Source organism: Chlamydotis macqueenii, chromosome 2, assembly GCF_036417535.1.
Source record: "Chlamydotis macqueenii isolate bChlMac1 chromosome 2, bChlMac1.mat, whole genome shotgun sequence".
Taxonomy (NCBI): Eukaryota; Metazoa; Chordata; class Aves; order Otidiformes; family Otididae; genus Chlamydotis; species Chlamydotis macqueenii.
This window is the reverse complement of record NC_141557.1, coordinates 75,812,628-75,837,128: the sequence shown is the minus strand read 5'-3', so window position 1 is coordinate 75,837,128 and position 24,501 is coordinate 75,812,628. Positions and strand designations below refer to the sequence as shown.

General features: G+C 43.6%; 1 protein-coding gene across 6 annotated transcripts in view; it reads right to left on the bottom strand.

Moving 5' to 3' along the window:
- Positions 1-7,956: 7,956 nt before the first annotated feature.
- Positions 7,957-24,501, bottom strand: part of RNF152 (ring finger protein 152) — a 43,805-nt gene continuing 27,260 nt past the window's right edge. For 5 of the 6 annotated variants that reach the window (XM_086740339.1, XM_086740341.1, XM_086740344.1 and 2 more), the window contains exon 2: positions 7,957-12,614. In XM_086740339.1, coding sequence (XP_086596465.1) covers positions 11,814-12,425 — 612 coding nt within the window. In that variant the 5' untranslated portion in view covers positions 12,426-12,614 and the 3' untranslated portion in view covers positions 7,957-11,813. Of the gene's footprint in view, positions 12,615-18,404; positions 18,484-24,501 lie in introns of those variants that run through there. The other variant, XM_086740343.1, reaches the window with a different exon arrangement.

Genomic DNA, 24,501 nt, shown 5'->3' with positions numbered 1-24,501 from the left:
TGCACAGCATGAGTGTGCATGTTTCATTTCCACAGGAAACTAGGCTTAAAAATGGAAGATTTACAAGGAAAATGAGCTGCACTTTTGCTCACAGCAATATACTCATTTGTAACATCAGATGGCTGAGTATAAAAAATTATCTGTATCTGTTGGTCCTCACCCCAGGGGGCTGTAAATCCTCAGAGCTCCTCTGAAGCCATTGGATTTACATTCATTAATACCAGCAGCCCATTAATTTCACATTTATAAGGATGTGTGTCAGTTGAGGAGGTAAGAGAGTATCTCTAGACCTACACACGTGAGCATAGGCACGCGTGTCCATGGGCACATGTACACTCAGGTATCACAGAGCATGCAAAGGGAAATATCAACAACAGCTCCCATCCCAAAGGACAGAGATTTGCACCCAAGCCCAAAGTTGTATCACACTTGCAGTGGTAAAGTTGCCCAGGAAAAGAAGGGGAGCACAATCCTTTTATTTTTCTCCATCTCTTTCACAAGCTCATAAAAGTAACTTTCTGATGGGCCACTTGAAAGTCACCTCCACCCGTTTGAAACTTGGCTGAGGATCTCAGTCTTCCTTTATTACTGCGCAACTCTATTAAAGCTCTCAGTGGAACCGATGAGTGAAGGTCCCAGCCAATTTTACTTTTTGTATTAAAAAAAAAAAGCACACAGTAGTCTATTGAAAATCATTTTGAAGAATTTTAATCACAGCAAATGTGTCTGAACAGTTCTCATAAAATCAGCTCTTCCATGAGTACAAAGGACAAGACTCCAGAGACTGGCCCACAAAAATACCAGGTATTAAAACTGTGGGGAGGGGGAGCGTAGAAACCCAGCAGTGTTTGAGATGCCTTCTAGGACAGACAAAGCAAGCAAAGGATGCTTCTGCAGACAGTCAGATCTATTGACAGCACTTTGATTTCACCTTTATAAAGTCAATATTTGGCAAGGTTTTGACATGGCGGCCCAGCAGCAAATGTATCTGTAGAGGCTGGTTAGCCCTTCACAAGAAAAGAAGGGGGAAGTCATCTAAAACCAAGTTATGTGCACTCTTGCTTCTGGAACACGTCAAGGACTTCAGTTCATAGCCACTGAACAGCGCCAGCCTGCTTGTTTAGCTAGAATATAATTAACGAGGGATGGGGAGGGAGCCTAGGGAGGGCAAGGGACCATGTAAAACAGAGTGTAAAACAAGGAGCGGAAACGGTGGTAGAGCTGTAGGAGAGCAATGTAATACTTGCGTGCCCGAGGCTAGACTCAACCTTCCAGCTTCTGGTGCAACTATTAATGAGCCTGAAAGTCCAGAGAGGGAGGGAAGAGGACATCGGCACTGCCAGACAGAAGGAGGCCTTTCTGCCTTTGGTTCTTAAAAGAGGAGCCAAATCTCCATTCAGCTCTTGTTTTAATTAATGTGCTAAGTGCATGGATACATACACACGTCTTGAAGGCTGCCACTGAGGTCGAGAACTAGCTCTCGCTTCAAAGCTGCGCTGAGGACACTTCAGCTGACATAAAGATTGTTCAGTATTTTTCCTTTGCCTTTTTAACACCTGTCAAAGTTTATTTGCCTTCACAAAAACAACAAAAAAAAAAAACAAACCCCAACTGTCCCCACTCCTTCCTATCTCCCTTAGTAATACAGAAACCTTTGCTAATAGGGATAGTGCAAGGACAGGCCCTGTGGGATGGGCTTTTTTAGGTCTGCTTTAGATTACAGCTCACTTGCAGTGCCTTTGGAGCAATTAGGGATACTGTAGCTGAAGTAATCCAAACTGATATAAACTGCAAGTAGCTCGAAACACGCATTGGGAAGCTGACAGGCAGCTCCCCTAGAGAATATGTGCGTGTGAGCGGAGTCGGTCTCCTGCCCTCTCCGCTGCGGCCCTGTGCCGGGCTGGCCGGCCGGTCTGGAACCAAGAGTCGTCTCCTTGCAAGGGCTGCCACCACTCCCGCTTTGCTTTCCAGCATCCACCAACTGCATCTGCCGACTCCTGGGACTTAAAAATATTTTTTTCTCCTCAGAAGTCCTCTGCTTAGCGAGGTTTGGTCTCCAAAACAGGAAGCCTATGGAGACTCATTTGGAGCACTGCTGAAATTCAGGGGCACCTCTGCTTTCTCTCAAAAGAGTTTAAATAGATACAGAACAGATGGTATAAACGTGGCCTGAATGAAGAACAGCTTTACCCTTCTTTTTGTTGTTCCTAGTGCCTGTTTCTGTTTTTCCAAAACAATTATAGGCAAAATGAGGGTGGGGGAGGAGAGAGGAGAATGAGAAACACTTTTTAGAGCCTACCACAAAAGAGCATCTAAGCAGCACACTAACCCTCGGCACAGCGAGGGATGCAGCGCCCTGCCACGAGGCAGCCTGCTCGGGGACTTCCTCACCTGCAGCTGAATAGAAGGGCAGGTTCTCCCGTTTGCAGGATACTGGGTGGCCGGGAGAGCTCTATATTTGTGACAACTGAAGGAATCTTACAGAAAGGTTCTCAACATTTCTTTTAAACCTTTAAAGTCATATCTACAGCAGAGGAATTGTAAGACTCCCCTCAGTCTAACCAGAGATGTTACGTTGGACCATTCCAGCAAAGAGAGTATTCAGTGTGTCCTTGCAGGGCCGTTGTTTCAACAGAGATTTGTGGTGGGTCACATCCACATTTCACCCGGTTCAACACCCACCCCACGACACCTCCTCAGCTTGGCCCTCCCAAACGCAGAGGGGGCTGAGTGCGCCAGAACAATTTAGTCAAATTCCCATCTTCCTTTGGCAAAAGTGGGGTCACTGATGTCATCAAGGATTTAACAGACTCTTAAGGAGATGGATAACTTGCCCTCAAGATTGGTAAGTATCTCCTTATCAAAGGCTGCTTGCTTTAGATCTATAAAACAAGGACTGCCACAGCATATAGGCCGTATGACAGAGATCCTCAGAGGCCAAGTCCACTAACGGCTTTAAATGAGGCATAAGACCCGAGTTTGATCTCGGAGAACTGACAGTCACAACTAATTGTGCACTAGAGTGCTCTGTGTGCTCGACATCCAGAAAGTCCAGGCTCGGCACATTTCAGCAGGCATTTTAAACTTAATAGGCGGCACGTGACGTTTCATTAAGATTTTTGTGCTGCTGCAGTTTTCAGCTGTTAGGAGGTTTATGAGGTATTACAAAACAGAAGCGCATACATACATTTTGAAACTCAGCAGATCTAATCCGAGCCATGAATATGGATTTTCTTCTTCCTTATCTCCCTCCCTCACCACCAAAGGAAGTGGAATTGCAAAATTAATGTCACTGATACACTGAAAAAACAAAAAAAAAAAGCTGTTAATGAATGACCTTATCTTAAAAATCAGATTGTGCAAATAATTTCTAGCCTCCGAATTGTTTTCTCTTTTTTTTTTTGCTATTGCTTTTTTTTTTTTTTTAATGTTAGGGCTATAGTAAAGAAACAATAATCCAAAATGCTTATTTAGAGAGGACCTATGATAATAACAGCAGACAAAGAGGTATTGCAAACAAGATGCTGTATGGAGCCCTGGAGATGTTCCTGTTTCTGTGGAGACTCATTACCATTTTCATCACTGAACATCAGTAAAAATTTGCAGCCACTCATATATACAAAGGTAAGCTTCTTCTTGCAGATCTGCAAGGAAACAGGATGGCCAAACAATGGGCTGAAGAGGAGGAAACAGGAGGTGGCACGCTCGTAAGGAAGCAGTACAAAGTGCTTTTTTAAGCTTCTTGTTATAACGGACAAAAGAAACAGCCCAAACCGAAAGATGCCAGGCATCAGCAGTAACACACACAGACAGTATCTGGGGTATTAAAAATATCCTCATTTATCCAGTTCTCCTGGCAACATTTCTCTCGATCCCAGAGGTTTGCTGGAGCTGCTGCCTGCTTGTTCTGCCTGGATGGCTGCCGAAAAACATTCGGTGTTGCAATTCTTTGTTTATCACAAAACCACGCTCCTTGCTGGTAACATTTTACAACTCTTATCACACTGTTCAACCCAGCCACAACTGTCCAAATCTTGTCGTCTCTAAACCAGAGGAGGTCAGACAGGAAAATAAAGAACACTCGCTGTATCCATTGCAGTTAGCCAGTTCAGCAAATATAATCATTAAGCTGGGATTCAGTTGTACCAACCTGTAGGTTTAGCAAATCCCCCAGCATTTCAGCACAGCAGGAAAGAAGCGATTAGAATTCAATTTATTTCTTCTCAGTTTTTTAAATCATCATTGCTCTGGGTTCCTACGGTGGTTTTTGGTGTGGGTTTGAACTGCAAGCTTTTTTTTTTTTTAATCATGAGTTAATTATTCTCAGTTTTCTACAATGAGCAATTAAAAATAGGAATTCTAGAAATACAAGTTTCTACCCTCAAGTGCTTGAAAACAGCTGCCTTGGGATATTACAGAGTCTCTCCTACTCAACACGCTTGCAAATTTCAAAATAAAATCTTCACCAAAGCAATGCTTATTACTTCAAATGTTCTTTAAGAATCCTGCAGACTAGCCAAGTATCAAGAAACAAACACCTAAGTGTAAAGTCCACCTCTATTTAAGAAAGTATTTAATCATGTATGACTAAATCCCTTCATCTTCCTTAGATTTAATGCTTTAGTGCTTCCTCAGTTAGCATATTTTCCTAAATCATGTCCCAAATATTTCAATACATTTCTTAAGCAAATTTTTGAGAAACATCTGCGACTATTATTCCAAAAAAACTTAACCAAGAATTTATTCATTTGCCGTTCACTCAGTAAATTGGCCATGCTTGGGGACTGAGCTTCCTTTTATGCTCATAGGCAGTCACACGCGTCTACCACATGATGCACTGCTTTGGAAGTATTGTAAGACCCACCACCTTTCTTAAGTGAGGTCACTTACTTTACAGTGTCAACCTGAACTCAAAACAACTTGCAGTGGAAGATTTTTTTCAGACCTTGAGGGCAGATCCAGATTTCTCTCAAGCAGATGCAAACCCCAATGATTCAGAGCTAGTTAGAGCATGCAAGCACCTACAGGGCAATGCTTCCAAACAGCGCTGTGACAGCACACACACATCTTTTCGTAATTCTCAACATAGGCAATTAAGTAACCTTCAGCATGAAACTACTCAGGTTTCTCTGCTTATTTACTCCATCTTTGAGTAACTTCATCTAGTGGAAGGTGTCCCTGCCCAAGGCAGGGGGCTTGGAACAAGATTATCTTTAAGGTCCCTTCCAACCCAAACCATTCTATGATTCTATGATCTTAAAAATCAAGCCAGAAAGCTACACACCTTTTATCTAATCCTACTATTTCTTTTGAGTGTCATAAACGTACCAAATAGCCAGTTCTTCCATTTTCAGCTTCTCAGATCTAATAAGTTTAATAAATCCTGTCTTTAGGTGTTTGGCATTACCAATGTTGTCAACCTCATTATTTGTCCTCGGAGATGGCCACCTGCTTTTTTTTATGTTCAGTCAACACACATGCAAATAAAACAAGTTTTTATTTTAAACAATGTGACACATCTGCACACACTGAGAATTCCAGGCTCTGCTTTCTTTTTTATTCCAACTTCTTCCCGCTGAATTCCTGTTCAGCTTGTGTCTGAGTACTGAGCTTCAGTGATGATTCAGCACCCTAAAAAATTTCTGCACATCCATCAAGTTTTCCAGTTAGGTGGAAAACTGCACTTTTGAAACAGGCAGCTTCCCAGCTCAAAGGTGTTGAAGGAAAAGCAAGATCTGGAGTTTCACTGTCATTCTCAGGATACAACTTGACAGAAATGACATATACAGGCCACTGCAAAACATGTCCAGTAGATGGTTTTGCACATACAGATCAGAATTTCCAGCATACTGCCTATTCGTTTGCTCATTTCCAAGTGTCCCTCTCCTCCTTCCGCACCCTTTCTTCACTCTTTCAAACCAGTTCAGGCCAAATCTGTACATTGCCTTCAAGCTTTCAGGAGTGCTTTATACAGCTGTTTCGAAAGACCTCCACTTTAACTTACAGATTCCTGATAAACTAAAAGCCCAGGCATCTGGCTGTTCCCTTTTGGGTGGACATCCCAGCCTGGAGGCACAGAGCAATGACATGGCTCCTCACCTGAACCCTGGACGAGATGTCACCTGTGGAGCAGCGAGTCCCATCCAACAGCAAGAGCTGGTTTGCAGCAGACAGCTCAGAGGAAGCGGCAACTCATCCCACATGAAATAGAGGTGGCGATATCTAGGCTTCATGCTACCAAGCTATCTCAGCACCTCATCATCCCAGCACCACAAAGTACATGACCTTTCTGAGATAAAAGAGCCTGCGGCTCTTCTACTAATTCTCTGTGCCTCTCTCTCTGTGTGAGCATGTGCTGTGTGCGCACCCTCCCGAGCATGGAAACATATCCCTGTGTTCATATGTATAGGGGCTCCGTGCATGCCGACACATCCCCATCTCATCCCCATGCTTAGGTGCTTCAGTGTGATACAGATGAGGAAAGTGAAAACAGATTTGTGTAGATCTGAAGTGGACTGTGGGATGAATATGGGGATAGGAAATATTTCCTTCTGGCAGTGGATCTTACCTAATCCCTCAAAATTGCCTCTGATGTTCAGGAACATGCTTAGCAAAAAAAAATTACAGGAAGTATTTAGAAGTAAAATTAAAATGTATTGAAGCAAAAGGAAATGCTTAAAAATGCATTTTCTGAACATTTATTAAGCATTACATTTCACTGAACTTGGGAGGTAGTTTTTTTCATTAGAGATGCTCAGGGCAACTTAAGAGATGTCTGCAAAATTGTTCAACTTGAGGATGAAGCAAGCAGCTTTGCTTGTTGACACGAGCATGCAAGAGGTAAAGTGACAAAGAGAAAGAACACAACAGCCCCAGCTGTCAGGCCTGCGGACAGCGAACAGCACCAGAAAGGTCACTAACACACTGTAAACCCATTGCAGCATTTCCAGACAATCTCATCTTATTGAAGCTCTCGCACAAAAACCTTTTGCCTTCAGGGTCAGCAGATCCTTCCACAGCCTCTCAGATCATGCTGGGACTCACCTGCTGCCAACGTACCTTCTTCCCTCCCTCTCTCCTCCATCCACCCATAGAAAAAGTCTAGAAAAAAAACAAATCTCAAGCCACACTTTCCATGCAACTAGGATAAGGAAGCATTTTAACCCCAGCATTTACTTGAGATGTGTTAGCTCGACATGCGAATGTCTCCTGCAGTACTCACACAAGTGTCTTGTGCCAGCAGGCTATATTCCCTCTGGGCGGTTTAGCTGTGGATGGTGGGTACGGCTCCTGTCTATGTCTGGAAGAAGGCAACATCCTCCACTACGTGGCATTGCTGTGAGTAGATCCAGGGAACATAGAGGCATGGACCAATTTATACAGTAGGTTCGTGCCAGAATTGTTTCATACCGGGACACCTACAGAAGAGCTCAAATCATGTATGGATTGTTTGGTTTTGTTTTAGCTCTGTTGCAAATGTAACAAAACCAGTGCAACGCCAGACATCTCTGCTCCAGAAAAGCATCTGCGCTATGAGAAAGGTTGGCTGCCCAGCAATAATAACGCAACTGGGAAGGAGGGGTCAAGGGCAAGGGGTAGATGATGTGCCAGTCTGTACAATAAATGCTTAAGTCAAGGCCAATAATCCCTCACTTCCGAAAGAAAAAAAGTTTACTTAAAATTTTTAAGTCATCTGATTAAAACAGAAAAAAAAAAAAAAAAAAAAAAAAAGAAATCTGTTGTGTGGCTGAGTAGTCATCAGCTATAATTCTGTATTCCAAGGTAATTAAAACATGAAAAACCTTTATACTACTTACCCCAACCCACACTTAACACTTTGCCTTAAAATACTGAGTCTAATTTCAGCCATTCCCTCATAAAATATGGGGCAATTGTGCCAAATTCCCTTCCATGCTCTTCATTTGATGACAAAGTAAGAGAGGTACCATAATTCACTTGATATCATTCTTTTCCTGCTAATGTTTTATTCAGACTGAGCTTCATTAATAAAGATGAAACTTTGGACTCATGATTGCTCCATGTTTACAGAACATTCAGGCTCCTTTACATCTTGGTTAAGCATGAACAATCACTGAACACAAAATTTCCTAAAAAATCCCACATACCAAAATTGCATATTCTGAATTTTTAAAATTCACCAAATAAAATTTCACAGAGTGAACCCTAAAGTCTGTTTGCCAAGAAAGCACAAGCCAAAAATGGAAGTTGGGACCCTCCACAAAAAAAAAACCCCAAAGCTGGACCCCAACACACACAGCCTTCCCATTAAACAAGCAAATAAATACACATTCATACAGAGTAATTTGTTCTAAAAATGCAGGTGCTTGAGTAACTACCCACAAGTTTTAGCATAAATTTTGGTTGCTCAAACAGTACTGGAGTCACAGTAAGTTTCCTTATTTTTTTGGTGGAACCGGGCAGTGATTTCTTACTGGACACCAGAGGACAAAAACTAGCCCAGAACATGACAATTTTGATACAAGTCCAAATGTGTTTCTCTACAGAGAAAAATAACAAAGATAAGGCTGTAAAAAAAAAAAAAAAAAAAAAAGAAAGAAAAAAAAGTTAGAGGTCTATATAGCAGTATCACTTTTTAATGCCAGGTATTGGACCAAGGAATGGGACAGACTGCACTGCATTTTTAAAGCAGTATGACTATCAACATACTTGAGAAACATTTTAACACTGTACATTACGACAAACTACTTAGTTCACTTCTACACAAGTCAGCAAAAAAGCTAGGTGATCCAACATGATATGGCAGCTGCAAATTTAAAGTGAGAGTCGCAGTCTAAAGCCAGAACAAACACATCTCCAGAACCCCTACTTATAAAAAGGAATGAACGTACACACCGCGCGCGCAGGCCTGCACGCGCGCAGGCAGACAAAAATCTTGAGGTTTTGCTTATTGCTCTTACACAAGGCTGTGAGCAGGCAAATGTCTGGATCAGAAATTAGGTCAAACATGCATTTCAGCAGGCACAGAAAGTACAGGAAATTCATATTAACGAAACAAAGCACTGCGTTACGTGATACAGGATGGCATTCTGCTCATATAATACTTACATCATTAATACCGGATGGACTCCAGGTCTGCCTGTTGCATAATGCCTTATGCAGTGTGGTATTTTAACCTAATTTCTGATTTCTTTCATACTGCAACCTTCATGTAGGGACAAAGAGGGGTGGTTTTTAAGACGGCCATTCTCTGCAATGCCAGAGAAACCTTGGTTTCAAGAGCTGCAGTCAGGCAGGTATGGCCAGGAGGAGGTTAACGATATCAGCACTGTATCTCCAGGACCTGCTCTTTGACTGCCTCATGTTTTTGTGCAGTCATTGACAACTTGGATAAACAAATGCAGAAGTTGCTGCAAAATGCATCAGCGCCATTCTCGGAGCATCTTCCAGCTATGCTATACACTCCTGGTACACCCATCAGTCACTACAAGGGATAAGGCAGTAGAGGGTTGAGTCCTGTACCTGGTCACTTCCTCAAGAGTCTTATAAAGGCAAGATTCTTTTTTTTTATGAACTGGCTTTCTTTTACACAATAAACAGCATAGTGTGGATGTCAGTAGAAATCTGGCTACCTACCAGCAACAAGAGACTTGCACGTTCACAAGACACATTTTGGAATACCTGCTGTTCCCTACTGCAACCAAACTGAACATGCTGCAGAGAGGGTGTCCATGTAATTACAATACTCTTAAGTAAGGTTCAAGGCATTCTGCACATGAGCCTTGCATGAAAAAGGCATTGAATGTGTGTTATCTGAGGATTATTTTGTTTTTGCTGTGCTATGTGTACATACAACAGTAGATAAAAATCAGCACAATGGTTCCTCTCCATACATGACCCAACACACATCCTAAAAATTAAGCACCATATATGCTATTCTTCAGTTAATAGGAAACAAGGAAGAAAATTATGGTTTGGGAACATCAAGGAGGGGAGGAAATCTAGCACAAAGTTAGAGGTATGTTCCCAACATAAGTCTTAGCTGAGAATGTTTATTGTGTGAACCAGCAACGGGATTTTGTGACATAACCAGAAAACCACCAAAGTCTACAGGGCCAACTTGGGCACTGCATGGTCAAAATTATGTTCTCCGGTGTTACAATATGGCATTGAGCAACCTCTAATTAATTATTAGAAAGAGCAGTAGGTAGATGACAAGAGGTCACGCTTCAGGGTTATGGTTTGTCCTTGCAAAAAGAACCAGTGCAAATCAGTAGCTTTTTCTGTCTTATTAAAGGTCTGTCATGTGCCCCTTGATCTGACCCCTAAATCTCACACAAATTTCAGCTTTCAGACTTGCCAAATACCCAAATTGACACCGATCTCTATTTTACTTATGAGCAGTACTACTAAAGCTAGTGGGACTGCTTAGAGCAGGGTGCAACTGCAGTGAAGGTTCAGAAATTTGGTTCTTTCCAAGAAGTGAACTGCAAATGACTAGGGTTTCAAGACACTCACAGGTGGAGGGAGACATGTCCCATGTTTTTTTTCAAATCTTTCCTTACAAACACCGACATTTATAAGACTGAAATGTGGGAAAAGGCTCCGTTATGCTCATCCAGACATTTTGACACCAGGACAGCCACAGTGGTTTAGGAGGAACAGCCTACCCAGTAGAGGGTTAGGCTGGCCTGGATTCTCCTCTCAGCTATGTCACTGCCTCTTACTAGATGATTCCACATAAGAACCTTGGTCTCAGTTGGGATGGTGAGGCTTTCTTCGAGCAACTCCTGTGTTACACCATCCATGGGTGCACAGTTGCATCTCCTAGGAAAGAGGGAGGCAAAATAGGTCTAAACTATTTAAAAACAATTAAGAAAACCCAACCTCTAGAAAAAGAAGAACAATTTTCTACTGTGTCCTTGCAGGAAGGGAGTCCTAGGACTTCTCATCACCCATTTCTTCACTAATGGCCACAAAGGCCCGGTCATCGGGAAGCCTCGCTGCGAGATTGGAGGTAAAACAGCATGTCCAGCGTTTACTGTTCATAGCCATCTTTTGCATGAAGTTAGGCAGAAGTTAGGCTGCATTTTTAGGTATTCCTCTTGGCCCACTTTGCTTCCCTGCTCAGAAGCTCCTTCAAATAAAAGATGCTGGAAGTGCCACTTGCCTGTAGCTTCAAAAATGAGGAGAAACAGAGGCAAAAAACGCCCACCACTGAACAAAATGATTGCTTGTAAAACACTTCCTTTTAAAAACTATTGTACAACTTCCTAACTTGGTTTAACTAATGTGCAGTTTAAAACATATAAAACATCTTACCAGCTAAATGATTTCTTGGTTTTACAAGTCTCTCTCCCTCCCCCCATTAAAAAAATTTAATGCATGTGTGGACTGGTATCAAACACCTTGTACAGAGTCACACATCAATTCTCCGTTAATTCTACATGGAGCAGTTTTGATTTTAATCTACTGTGTTTAGAGAGGAGCTCATACCGTATACTTTACAGTATAACCAGCTACATAGATGTCTTTAATCTCGTAACACGATAAAAAAAAATCACTGTAAGTTGCAGTCCCTTTGATAAATGATTATGGTGACACATGCAGTCCTCCTCAGTGCCATTGCTGCCATACACGGGATGTGATTTTCTCCGCACGCTGTCAAAAGGCCTGACATCGCACCGCCGGGGACCGCAGCCAGGCCGGTGCACTGCTGCCCCGGTGCACAGCGTTCCGCAGTCATTGGGCAAAGCCGCAGTGAATTGTCTCGCTTGATACCACCACCACCACCACCATCACCGACCCAACCCAACCGCCGTGGGAGCACACCCTCAGCCGCAGGAGATCACCGTGAAGCGCTTGGAAATGCACGACATGTTGTGGAGGACGATGCCCAGGAGAAAGACCAGGACGCAGGCCACCAGGATCACAGTGCAAACCCCCGACCAGGTGGAGCTTTTCACAACGCCTCTCCGGTCTGGCTCCTCCGCTCCCGCCTCAGCGGGAAGGCCAGCCTGCAGCGGCTGCTGCTCCGCCGGGATCGTCACCACGGCCAGGGACTTCTGCTGGCTGCCAGGCAGGAGGCGGCAGCCAATGTCTCCCGGCAGTAGCGCCCTCTCCTTGGAGAGGGGCAAGGGCAGCATGTAGCACCCATTGCTGGGGAGTTTGATGAAGACGGGGGTGTGCTCCGAGGCATGGGGGATTGCGATGACGGCGATCACCTCGGGGTCATCGGGCAGCTGTGACACAGAGTACCCCGGAGGCAGCTTGGTGATTCCGCGGCACCAGGGGCACCGCAGGTCCTTCTGGCTGGTCCTCATCTGCTGCAGGCACACCGAGCAGCAGGTGTGCTTGCAGTCCAGCAGCTTGGGCCGCCGGCGGGGACTGTAGTAGTTGAAGCAAATCTGGCACTCCAACAGAGAGTCTTGGGACAGGGTCTCCATGGCGGCCGGCGTCAGGAGGCACCAGAGGCCTCACAAGGACCCTCGTCCCAGTGCCGAAGAGCAGTGCCTGCCTGCCTGTCTGCCGCTTCTCCTCAGGGCAGCGTCCAACTTCCCACTGCTTCTTCTCCTCTTCTCCAAGAGGCGGCAATGGAGAGAACAGGAAAACCTCCAGCCTGAACCTTTCAGTACCTGAGACCAACAGAAAAACGTGAAGGAACAGGTTACTTACAGGAACCAGCGGGAACAAGAGAGTCCACCTAAGGGGGAATGAAAACTAGCTCTGTCTTTGTCATCTGGTGGCAGAAACAAATTTGCGACCCTTAACAAGAAAGCATCTTCCTACTGCCCTCACCAAACTGCCCAGTGGCAAACCTTCAGGTCAGCCATGACTAGATCTGCCTTCTTTTTTTTTCTTTTCAGCTATAAAACCCCTACCAACTCGTCAGTCCACCACTCACAGTTAGATTTATACCCATTCACCTACCTCCTGTCACATTTTCAGGACTTTTCAGCCCTTCCTGCACCTTAACTAATTCTTCTCATTTAATCCTTTAAACCCCTGAGGATTTTTAGCTATTTGGCTCAACTACTAAGCCTGTGTGAAAGGTGGGGGAAAGAAAAAATATGTTTAAATGAATGCATTTCCATAGGCTCCTGAAATTATGCCTGTGCATGAATGAGCAACCAAGTAACTATACTGAAGCACTCACACAGGCACACAACAAAAAGGAATGGCATGGTTTTCAGTCAACCTGTTTGCCTGCTTACACAAGCAGCTTGTTGAACATGGACCTCTGAAACAACAACTCATGAAAATTTCACTCGAGACAAAAGGCTCTGTTTAGACCCAGGACCACTGCACACCACGGAGAACAACATGTTAATGTACTGAATTAATGGCAAATTGTTACTAACCTTGTTCTGAACTGTTCATTCTAAAGAGATCTTTTGCATTTCCCCACTTATTTCTTATAGCTATGCAAAAACCAGCAGCTGTGTTTACTTTCACAGCGAGTTGTTTAGCTTCGCTTGATTTTGATTGCTCCAACACAGGATAAATATGAAGGGGTGACATTTTCACAACTTTTTACATTGCCTTCCTTGCTGTATTTGAAGAAGTATCAGCCTGAATTTGCATCCAGAGAATACAATAAAGAAAACCCAAAATATTTGCATAGTGACCTTTGATCTTGTCATATTGCAATATTTCCAAAACAGAGTTAACACCTGAGGACCACGGCTGTCAGAGGACTTTTTCCTTTCCATACAAATATTTCTTACTCTTCCCTCCAGGTCATAGCAACGTGGTTGCAACATGCTAATCAATAGGTGACGTCGGTAAACCAGAAATAACATAGTTCAGGATGGGAAGGCAGGCATAGACACGGCGTCTGCAACGCAGGACAGCCCTCTGGACCGCACTGCCCCATATCCTGCTTCTGGCAGTTACAGGTATTTGAATAGGGAAAACAAAATACACGTCATCTCTTCAGACGCTAACGACCGACATTGGCAGAACTGGCCGTGCTGCTGATTTTTTCTAACAGCAGCCGATTTTGGCTCAAAAGGCGCTTCAGTAAACACGCAGTGACAATCCTGACTCAGGAGGCAGCGGGGGCTGCACTTACAAAGACAGGAGCTTGTGAAACGCGGGCAACAGCTGCAGGGAGAAATGGGAACTGGTGAAGTTCTCTGAGCTCATTTAGCTGTCACCCACAACAACCATATACGTCCAACTTGCAGTGCTAAAGGTAAACCAGTTTCTATTGATGTGAATGTGGATTTTTCTAACCGCATATCCTTGTCCAGGAGTCATATACTCATGCACTATCAAGCCCCTCATCCCTGTCCCAGTGACATCCTTACAGTAGAAGAACAGTGCTAGGAGACAATGAGATGAGGTATTTGGAACCGAAGAATAAAACAAAAGTCACCTCAAGGCAAACAGTGCCCTAAGGAAAAAGAAGAAAATCCATCCCAACAGGAACATCTCGGCTGGTTTGAACGCTAAGTAATGCTGTGAAGCATTTACCCAGGAGGTAGAAGTTTTAAAGCATTAGTGCAATCTAAAGGAAGAAAAGGGAAAAGAATGGAGCCAAATTAAAAGGTTAAGATAGGGCTCACCACCTACATGATATTGTTCAGATATGTGCAGATATATTTGCAGAAGCTGTAAATATAGTGACCACCTCATTTTGACCTGGTGTTGAATCAAGGAAACAGTGACTTCCAACTGTGTGTCTTGAAGTTACACTTTTTTCCATTCCTTTTTTCTTTCTTCCCCAAAGGACCAACTATAAACATGAATATTTCAAGTAACAAGGTTGCATTGTACATATACCTATACCAAATTATGACATTTCTTACTTTCCCAAAAACGTCTCAATGATCAGAGGTGCATTCTGACAGATGTAACAACCAGCAAGCAGAGAAGTTAGTCCGATTCCTTCAGAATATGTCTAAAGACAAGTTAAAGAGTAGCCACAGCCATCTAATCCCTCGGCCTTTGCTGACACTGCCTTGTTCAAAGGTTAGACGTGCAGCTTCATGGGTGCAATGTAACTTTATTCCCAACCATACTAAAAGCCCCACAACCCTCCTGCACTCTGCCACAGCTCAGTTTGGGGATAAAAGAAAGTCAAGTCATGATCTTCAGTCAGAACGAAACGGCAAGATCTATTCAATTCATTTCACAGTACACAGTTAGGAAGGAAAAAGCCACAGGAGCGCTCTCAGTACTCTTCCACCACTTCACTTCAATAACTGTGCCAAGATTTAATACTGCAGCAGACCTCCTCTTGGACAGGGGACCGAACTCTCTAGTTTGTGCTCAACGCACCCCCATACCAGTTGGTGGTACTGAGCTACCACAAGTGAACATCTTGCTCAAAGCTGACTCAGATTGGACTCTCCTCGGTGCTTCAAGCATGAAGACCAAGAGGCAGCCAGGCTGCACGTGAGGGCACAGCTGACGTCAGCATCAGCCAAAAACATTGTTTGGTTATTATTTGCTCTCATCAACCAGTGATACCTAAGGTGGGTTGGGGGACTGCTGACAGAAAAACAGGGGAGGTAAAATTAGAAAGGACAGTCAGGGGTATCTGCATGTCTCTGCAAGAGAGACAGCGTATGTGCCTGTGTGGATAGGAGCACACATGTAGAAGGGAGGGCTGAGGACTGTGACAGTGAAACCGTAAACACAGACAGAGGCAACTGCAACTGTGAATAGTGACTTTGCCTGGCGCAAACCTAACAGCAACTGGAAGCTCCTCAGGGCTGAGATCTAACTAGTAACACAAATCAAAACTAACTAGGTATGAAAATCACAAGCTCTGAAACTCAAGTGTCAGAAAGGTGCAGCAGGAGCAAATGAAGTGAGAAGAGACACAGGCCTTGCAAAGAAGCATCGGGAGACCTCCCTGCCTCCTCTGCACCTTCTTCCCCTTTCCTGTGGGTCCACCCAACATCCGCAGGGCTGCCACTGGCCAGCAAGATGAGAGATTACAGAGACCTTGGGAGGAACCTGCAAAGCTGATGATCCCTGCAGCAGAAGATCAAAGTACAGCTGGGTAGCCGAAAGCACAGCACAAAGGTCCTTCTTGAAGATTTGGGCTGCCCTGTGCACCAGCCAAGAGATTTTAAGATTGGAGAAATGATCGCGTGACTCAAGAGCAACAAAGGTCTGGAAAATAAACCAGGTATTTCATCTGTTTATCAGTCACGCTGTCTGTTCTGCCTGTACTTTGTCAGAGGCCACAGCAGAGCCCCAAGCTCTCTTTTTCTGGGTGAGCAGGAGGCCAGGAATGCCAAGGCATTCAGCTTCCTGCTCCTCAAAAAGAAGGGAGAAGGGGCATTTGTTGCTCTCTTGCAATTCATAGCTTCCCAGCAAAACATAAGGAGGCGCTGCAGGAGGTGAACAGATGAAGGCTTCTACAGACAGCATGAGGAAGAAGAAAGCACAGGTTTGCTGCAGAGAAAGCTCTGCACAAACCCTAACTATAAAGTGGTCCCCAACTGGTCAGGTCAGAAAAGATAGCTATTTTTGGAACTCAGTGCAAAGACAGACATTGAACATCCATGAAAGGAGCTGGACAGCAAGTCAGAGAACAAAGTAATGGCAAACCTTGCCTACTGATACAGTATTTTTTCTGTGTGAGACAGCCCCAGAGATACTAAGCAATGGAAACCACAGTCTTGAAGGGGTGCTGCCTCCACTGGAGAACTCAGAACTATCTTCACACATACTGCCTAACTTATTAGGGTCCAAAATTATATTAATTTGAAAGCCCCAAAAATATACTTTAATGACTCCTATGGAACACAATTCACAGAAGATTAAACATTATATCATGTTTTTAAAAACTGGCTTCAGGGCATGCTGATGTAGTTAGCTGATCACTGAAAGAAAGCCTCAAAAACCCTGCCCAGACTTATGCACGTATTTAGGCTTGCTCTACTTGCTGTACGGCAAGGTTAATAGCAGATTTTCAGCAAGGCAGGGCTTTTACAATACTCCACCTTTGTCAAGGAAGGTTCATTACGTAAACTCCCCAAACACATGAAGAATTCTTTGACAGCATTACTGAGTATGTATAATTTACGATGAAGAAAGATCCATTCACTTCAGGTGCCCTTAGGCTGGAAAGGAGATGGGGGTGAGGGGGGAATACTGTTCTTAATAGGGGAAATAATTGCAAGAATCATCTGCCCACAGATATGGAAGGAAATGTGTGCTACAGCCATTTGCTTTCAACAAATTTGTGTTTGGACAAAACACATCGGGGCTGTTGCAAACACCCAGGATGTACTACCTGATTTCCCCTGAATATCCTTCACTAAATGATCTTTATTTTTAGGCTGTTCTATAGCACTAATTACCATAGTAACTGAGAACAGCACAATGATTAATTAATTTATTCATCACAGCACCCTTGTTAACAGAGAAGTATTATAATCATTATATCCTTTCATCATCTAAGAAAAGAAGTGCTGAGAGACAAAGCGGTTGGTCCAAGGTCATGCAAGAACCACTCAGATTGCCTCAAAACTCCTGGACAACTTCACCACAGCTCCACTTTTCACCTCATGAGCCACCAAGCAGAGGTGGACAGATTCTTTTTTTGCAACAAAGAATCAACAAAGCTCAGAAAACCACCGGTTTCTCCCCACCTCTTCCAGCTAGCAGCATCTCCATGGTATGCCTGAGATTTTTTTTGTGGCTTTTCATTACTTCACAAACTATGAAAATCCTGAGAGCCTGTGATTCAGAAGTTAAAGTTATCTCTATGGACACAGTTCATCCACTATGCAGATTACAACTGAGAGACTATATGTACTTTGAGGGACATAAAGCTAACAGTAAGATAACAAAATTAATCCATTCTTCTCTCCAGAATTACCTATTTTCCAGGCACCTTCCTTTATGCCAGCCAAACTACACCCACCATCCTTTCCATTTAGTTATTCACAACTGCACAGAAACACTGCAGTACAAAAGCATTTTGTTTTGGCCAAATCCTTAGCCAGTGCAAGCTGGCACAGTTCCTTTAGCTTTACTCCAGCCCTCGTCAAGATGATAATCAGGTGTACACACTCCCGGACACAAAGCCACAAAAAAATAAAGCTGAGTGAAACTGTGATATATGAGCCTACAACATCCTACGAACCAGCGCCAGGAGATCCATGCTGATGGAGAATCTGCCCTGCATGATCTCAATGGTGCAGATGAAACAGGACAGCCTCTCTGGCAGCTGAACGATCGGAGGTGGATCACAAAAAAAGGAGCCTAGCTGCAAGGTATCATCCCACAGCACTTACCTTAGAAATTGTCACCAACCAGCCCTAGCAACAGGAGACAGAGGCAGAAAGGTCACCCACAGGAGCGTAACGAGATGTCAAAGTTTATGGTTTTGGAGCAAAAGCAGATCAGGTGAAAACACCAACTTTTGGTGTTTATAGAAAACAGAGAGAGACACTTACATGCTGCTCGTTGTGCCATCTCACGTCTCCAGCTGTGCTGCTCCCTCCTTTTATCTGCAAACTTTGACACATCCACGTTCCCTGGCTCCAAAGACCTTTTTTTGGTCGAATATGACCAGGATAAGCTGCACTTTGTTCCAACAGCAAACACTACTAATCACCTGCAACATGCCAGGTCAGCAAACAACACGTACAGTTTCTTACTGCTGAGTCAAAACAGCACAGCTACGCTCATCAGACAGCTTCATGTGAGGTGCTTTACCAGTGAGAAACACTATTTGAAATCAAAATATTCCACAAAAACGTGCCCGTTTCACACAAGCAGAGATAGAAAGCAGACAGCTTTCCTGCTGACCCAGTCCCTCGGCAGCCCTCCATGCAGGTAGTCCTGGAGTCCAGGCTGTGGGAGCCTGAGCTGCTCCTCACCAGCCCAACCCTGACATGTCTGCAGGTTTTTGACAAGGTCACTTGCCAAGTTGTCCCAGAGTTACAGTTCCCTAAATCTCCCAGGCTCCCTCCAGCCTGGCAGAGCACAGGGGAACCCCAGGTGCAGCTCTGCCCTGCTAGGAGGAATGTGAAGGTACCCCTTGCGCCTCTGCCACCTCTAAGTCCTAGTGCTTCTCTTCCTCCGTGAGGGGTGCACAGGATGAGAGACCTGACTGTGGTCCTAAGACACCTCAAATCTGAAAATTTCCCAGCATAGGATATTAAAAGGTTCCCTCCCAATCTGCAAATAAAGAAAATCTCCAGCATTCAAAGCATGCCAAGGGATGATGCTCATTTCCACAGCCCACTCTGAGCACAACACTTGCAGGTCCATTAGCACTTCTCCAGTTTTGTTGGCTGCTCTTAATTATGCCTGACTCACTCCTAAACCCCAGAGTGACAGGAATCAAGTGCCAAGTTTTTCCACTACCAAGTGAGAGACCCATTTGCCATTCAAAATGACATCAAGAGGAATGGGGGTGGGAGGGGTGGCATGAAAAGAAATCTATCCCTCACCCTCTAAATAAAAGTAGCACCAGTAGTTATTTATGACCAGGACATAAGGAGCAGGTGGTTGGCAAATACAGATTTAGAAGCTGCTTCCCTAACTTAAAGTGAGATCACAAGTTAAGTCACCGAGGCCAAAATCCCACCACCTCACAGAGCAAAGAGTAAAGCTATGGGCATTAAACTCACTCTCCACAATGTCTTTTAAATGCAACGCAACATCTTCTTTGTAAGAGATTTTCATTTATGGCAACAAGACAGAATTCTGTAGCATTCAACATGCTGAGAGAAAGAGGCACGAAGCACTTGGATCACTTAAATGACAAAATTTGCTCTCCCATTAGAACTTTATGCTTCATCTGCCATTGATAGAGTTTGTGTGATACCTGAAGAGAAACTTAATTAAAAGATTCTTCCCTCCCTCCCCTGAGGATTTGCTATTAGACTTACAAAATACACCATTCAAAAAAAAAAAAAAAAGGTAATTTTAAATAAGCTCAAATGCAGATGTTTCTCGCTGATACAGGTCACTATAATTATAGGAGACAGTGCTCCAGCTCTCCGAGGTCATTGAGTGGGTTTTGATAAAACAGGTCAAAACCTACCTGCCTATGGGCCCAAACAGAGGAGAAGAGAAAGGAATCGATCCTCACACGTCCATACATCGCCTATACGATGCAAAAACTGAAAACTCAATTCCACACTTACCCCAGGAAACAAAAGTCCTTCAAAGGAGAGTTTTAATTGTTGCACCTCTGCTCTGTGCTCCTGCCTCATACGCCCTGCCTGCTCAACATGCTCCACACTCTCTGCGCTCACCTGGCGCGGCTTCCTGAGGACGGGATTCTGCGACCCGTGTCACTGAACAGCCACCTTCACATGGCTGCTCTCAAGGACTGGGATGGTTTGGGGTTTGTTTTGTTTGGGTGTGGGAAGCGGTTGTTTCTTTCTTTTTGCTTCAGAAAAAAGAAAAAAAAAGGCGCAACAGCGCTAGGGGAATCGAGATAATACATCCTTTTACATTGAAATAGATGAGATTAAGAAATTGGAAAATATTTTATTAGAAGCCACACAACAAGAAGTAAGGAAACTCTCTTCTTTTGAAGACCATAAAGAAGAAACTTTGAAAGATATTAGATTGGGGGGGTGTTCATCTTTTTACCTTTTATCTTGTTTTCACCTTTTTGCCTTTCTCCTGAAATCTGCTAAGTGAGCAGCACCAGGGAGTAAAGACCCCTGTTTACCAAGAGAAAAGGTGTAACAGATGTCCTAACACAGAAGAACCACTTCCAAGAGCTTATCTTCACAAGAGAGTGGAAGATAGCCAACTAATACGCCTCCTCAAGGTCAACTGCTATGTCATTTCTTAATGCAGACAAATCGTGATCTTCATGCATTTTTGGTCTCTGATAAGCGCTACAGCTACTCCAGGTCACAGCACTGGTCATTCTGGTTTGCAGACTATGCCAAAAGGAACTGGAACCAGTCCAAAAGCTCCTTTCTTATTGGAAACTAATCATTCACCCTGTAACACTGCTGGCAGCTAGTAATATTAATACCACCCTCACCTGCCGAATTCTGGGAACAGTCCAACTCTCACTGCAAATATGGATCACAAGCAGAGTTAGACCAAGCCTGAACTGCATACATGTTGTTGATTTCCTATTTTGTGATTTCTCTCTCTGTCTTTGCACCAGTAAAATCCTCCAAAACAGGAAGATTTAGCAGGCTATGCTGGATAAATAATTTCTTCCAATACTTTTCCAAACCACACTTTTCTACCCATGACTATGAACACTCTGCGAGCTCTGGTTCAGACAAGTTATGAAGCACATGGCCTGGCATTAGCCGCTGAAGTTAATGGGGTGACACATGCTCTTGAGGTCAGCTGCACATTTACATGTTTAACACACCATCCATCAACACAACCAATACAGAACCCAGGGTCAGCAGTCGCAGGCAGATCAAGGTAACATCTAAGCACAGATGCCTTCGTTCCCCCTGCACCACCCCGAAAACATGTGACCTGAGGAAACACAACACAACCTTCCCAAAACAGCTGCAACTAACCAACTGGTTGCACATCAACTAACCCGACCAGCTCCCCATCATGACCCAAAGTCCCAGTACCACCAGTGGAAACAACAAACTGACACCAGGAACAGCCCTCAGCTCTCTCCTTCATGCCCATGAGAGAAATGAGAAGACTCCCATGGATGGACTTCTAGGATGAAGCCTAGAACAGCGTGAGGGGATTTGTATCGAGTCTCTCCTTCACATGAACCAGCACCATTTGCAGACAAAAGTAGTCTCACAGCCAAGCAACGCAGTGTTCTCGAGGGCTTAAGTCAGCTTAGCAGCACCACAACCCTTCCCGGCAGGCTGAGATAAATTACAGCTCTGGGAGACTGAGCTGAAAGCTGCAGAGCTGCTAGCCTCTGCTCCGGCAGCCACGCTGTGACAGGGACCAGCAACTGGCTGCTCAAACCGGAAGATAAAATATTCTTGCCTTATTATGTGAAATCTACTGTCGCTTTCCTTCACACAGATAGTATTCAAGTGCAAGAGCCTCACCTTCATCTCACCTTCTGAAGCCGCAAGGAGTTTATCAGACCTGCCAAGCTTCGTCAGGTTGTATTTTATTCTTTACAGTGAGTTTCAAAGTCTAGGCCAGACATCACCCATCATACTTCTGCCAAAGTCTGGCTGCTTTTGAAACATCGTGGTGTGAAAATACCCTCCACTTGGCATCACTTAACTAACAGGATACGGCATTTTTCGTGTATGAAGGAGTGCAAATGCGTGGAAAGAACTGTGTTATGCTACATTAGAGCAAAACAATCAAAATTAAGCAAACTGCTTTACCTCTTAATTTTGGGCCTAACTCTGACATCTTTGCAACATAACAGCAGAACCAACTTAGAAAAGATAACTAGCATAATATTGGTAATGCTCAAGACTTCATCACAATCCTGACAGTATACAGCCACAGTGAGTCCTAAACTCACAGGACTATGGACAATCAATTCAGTACTCAGTGCAAAGAAAGGTGCTAGCCTGAAAACAGGAACTTCGGAAGTCCCAAATCTGAGCTAGGTAAAAGCCCCTAAACTTCAGTCTCTGTCTTGCAAGCCATGCTGTGATTTCTGCATGTGGGTTAGAGCTAACTAAAGAAATGTAGTTTTGAGGTGAATAAATTCATTGGCAGTTTCAGATCAAATTAAGCAAATACTTTCTCCTTAGGCAAAAATCGTCATTTCCATTAAAATCTCAGCTCATTTCAACTTTCATTCTAATTTTACTATTTTCCTTCAGAAGAAGAAATTTATTAAAAGGTAACGCAAAGGGCAAATAAAGCTTTTTGTATTGACTCTGGAACAATTTTTCTTCTGATGTCATCAGCCACAGAGTAAGCCAGAAGTATCCCCTACTCATCGCTCTACTGCTGAATGTGGAGCGCTTAAGTCTAGCGATACACAATAATTTCTTTTTCTTTCCCAGTCTAGCAAAAGCAGATTAGATAAATATACTGCAACTATCAGAAGTAGTTTCATAGTAACATGTTTACCAAGACTGTTATTCAGGTTTTTTTTGGTTGTTGGCTTAAAAAAAAAAAAAAAAAAAAAAAATCACATGGAGCATTTTCAACAGACAAGTCACATTTCATGATGTGATCGAAGTCTGGAGAGGACTACGTGGTTGACAGGATTTTCACAGGTGTTTCTTGCTAAGGATCTAAAGGACCTTACTTTGGAAGGGCAGGCGGTTCTGGACATTCTAAAATAGTCTGAAGACTATGTCCCAAAGCCATTAATCGCTTTTGAAGACTTACATCAGATATGCTTCACCACTCATTTCCAACATCTACTATATATAGCATCACACAGAATAGCAGTGATGAGCCGAAGAGGTGCCTTAGGGGCCACTAAAAGAAAGGAGAAAAGCCCAAAAGTCTGCATTGCCACTCTAGAAAGCGTTGCACTGGAAGAGATGATCTAAGAAGACATGGTGTGCATGCACATAGCTTTATGCACCTATGCAGGATTCGACCAGATTCCATTCAGCTGAGGTTGTTATTCCATTTTTGATTCAGTATTATATCTCTGTGCCTTACAGTGGTGCACTGAACACAGGAAAAGTCAGCGCACAACCAAATCGATGCCAAAGGAACCACGCTGACTTAGGCCCATTGAGGATTTGGCCTACAGACAGAAAATCAATGTTACAAAACTGATTCAAAAAATACCTCTTTTCTACTGCCAAAGCAAGTTCTCAACTAGGATGAAAAAAAATTTCAGCTCTGGACCCAGATTTGCATTTTGCCACAAACAACAACATCCCTCACCTTCCAGCCAAAAGGTTTTCAGAATTATTTAGTTTATTGACACAATTGTTACTTTTTGGAATTGGGTCAGTGTTTTCTTAACTTTTGTTTAAGTGACTTCACTGTCAGGTGTCTTTCACTTGAATGATTACTGCTTTAAAAAGCACACAAACGCACTCTTTTTTATGAAAAGTAATTTTCTTTTTTTTTGCCAACCACAGAAATGATCAAAGTATTTTACTAAATCAAGACAGAAAGAAAAAAATACCTCATATTTTGCCAAATAACAGCATAGATTGGAAAAATCCTTTTCTATATTTTAAATCACTCCTTCATACTGTGCTCTGTATTTTTTAAGCAGTGAAGCCCCTGCCAGTTTCTTTCACACCGAGTTTGCAGAACACTGGCCAGCAGGAGGCCTTTGCCAATAAACGGGGTTCTTAATTGGCATGACAATCAAAAAAAAATAATGTAATAATCAATACAAATAATTACTACCGTTATTATTACTAACATCCATGCTCTTTGGTCTGAGCTCCCATCTTCTAGAGAAGCTGCCTCTAGAAAAGAGAGAGCCTAGAGAGCAAGTGCCAGCAGGTGGCACTCCAGAATACGAAGCATTAAGTACCAAAGCTTCCAGAACCAAGAAAGCCAGTCCCACCAGCTTGCTTCAGCAGCCTTCAGGAGGCTTGGCTGGGCTTCGGATGACCATCTGCACTTCCCCACTCCCAAACAGCAAGGACAAGTGCTGGCAGCCCCATCTCTTAGCACCATAAGATT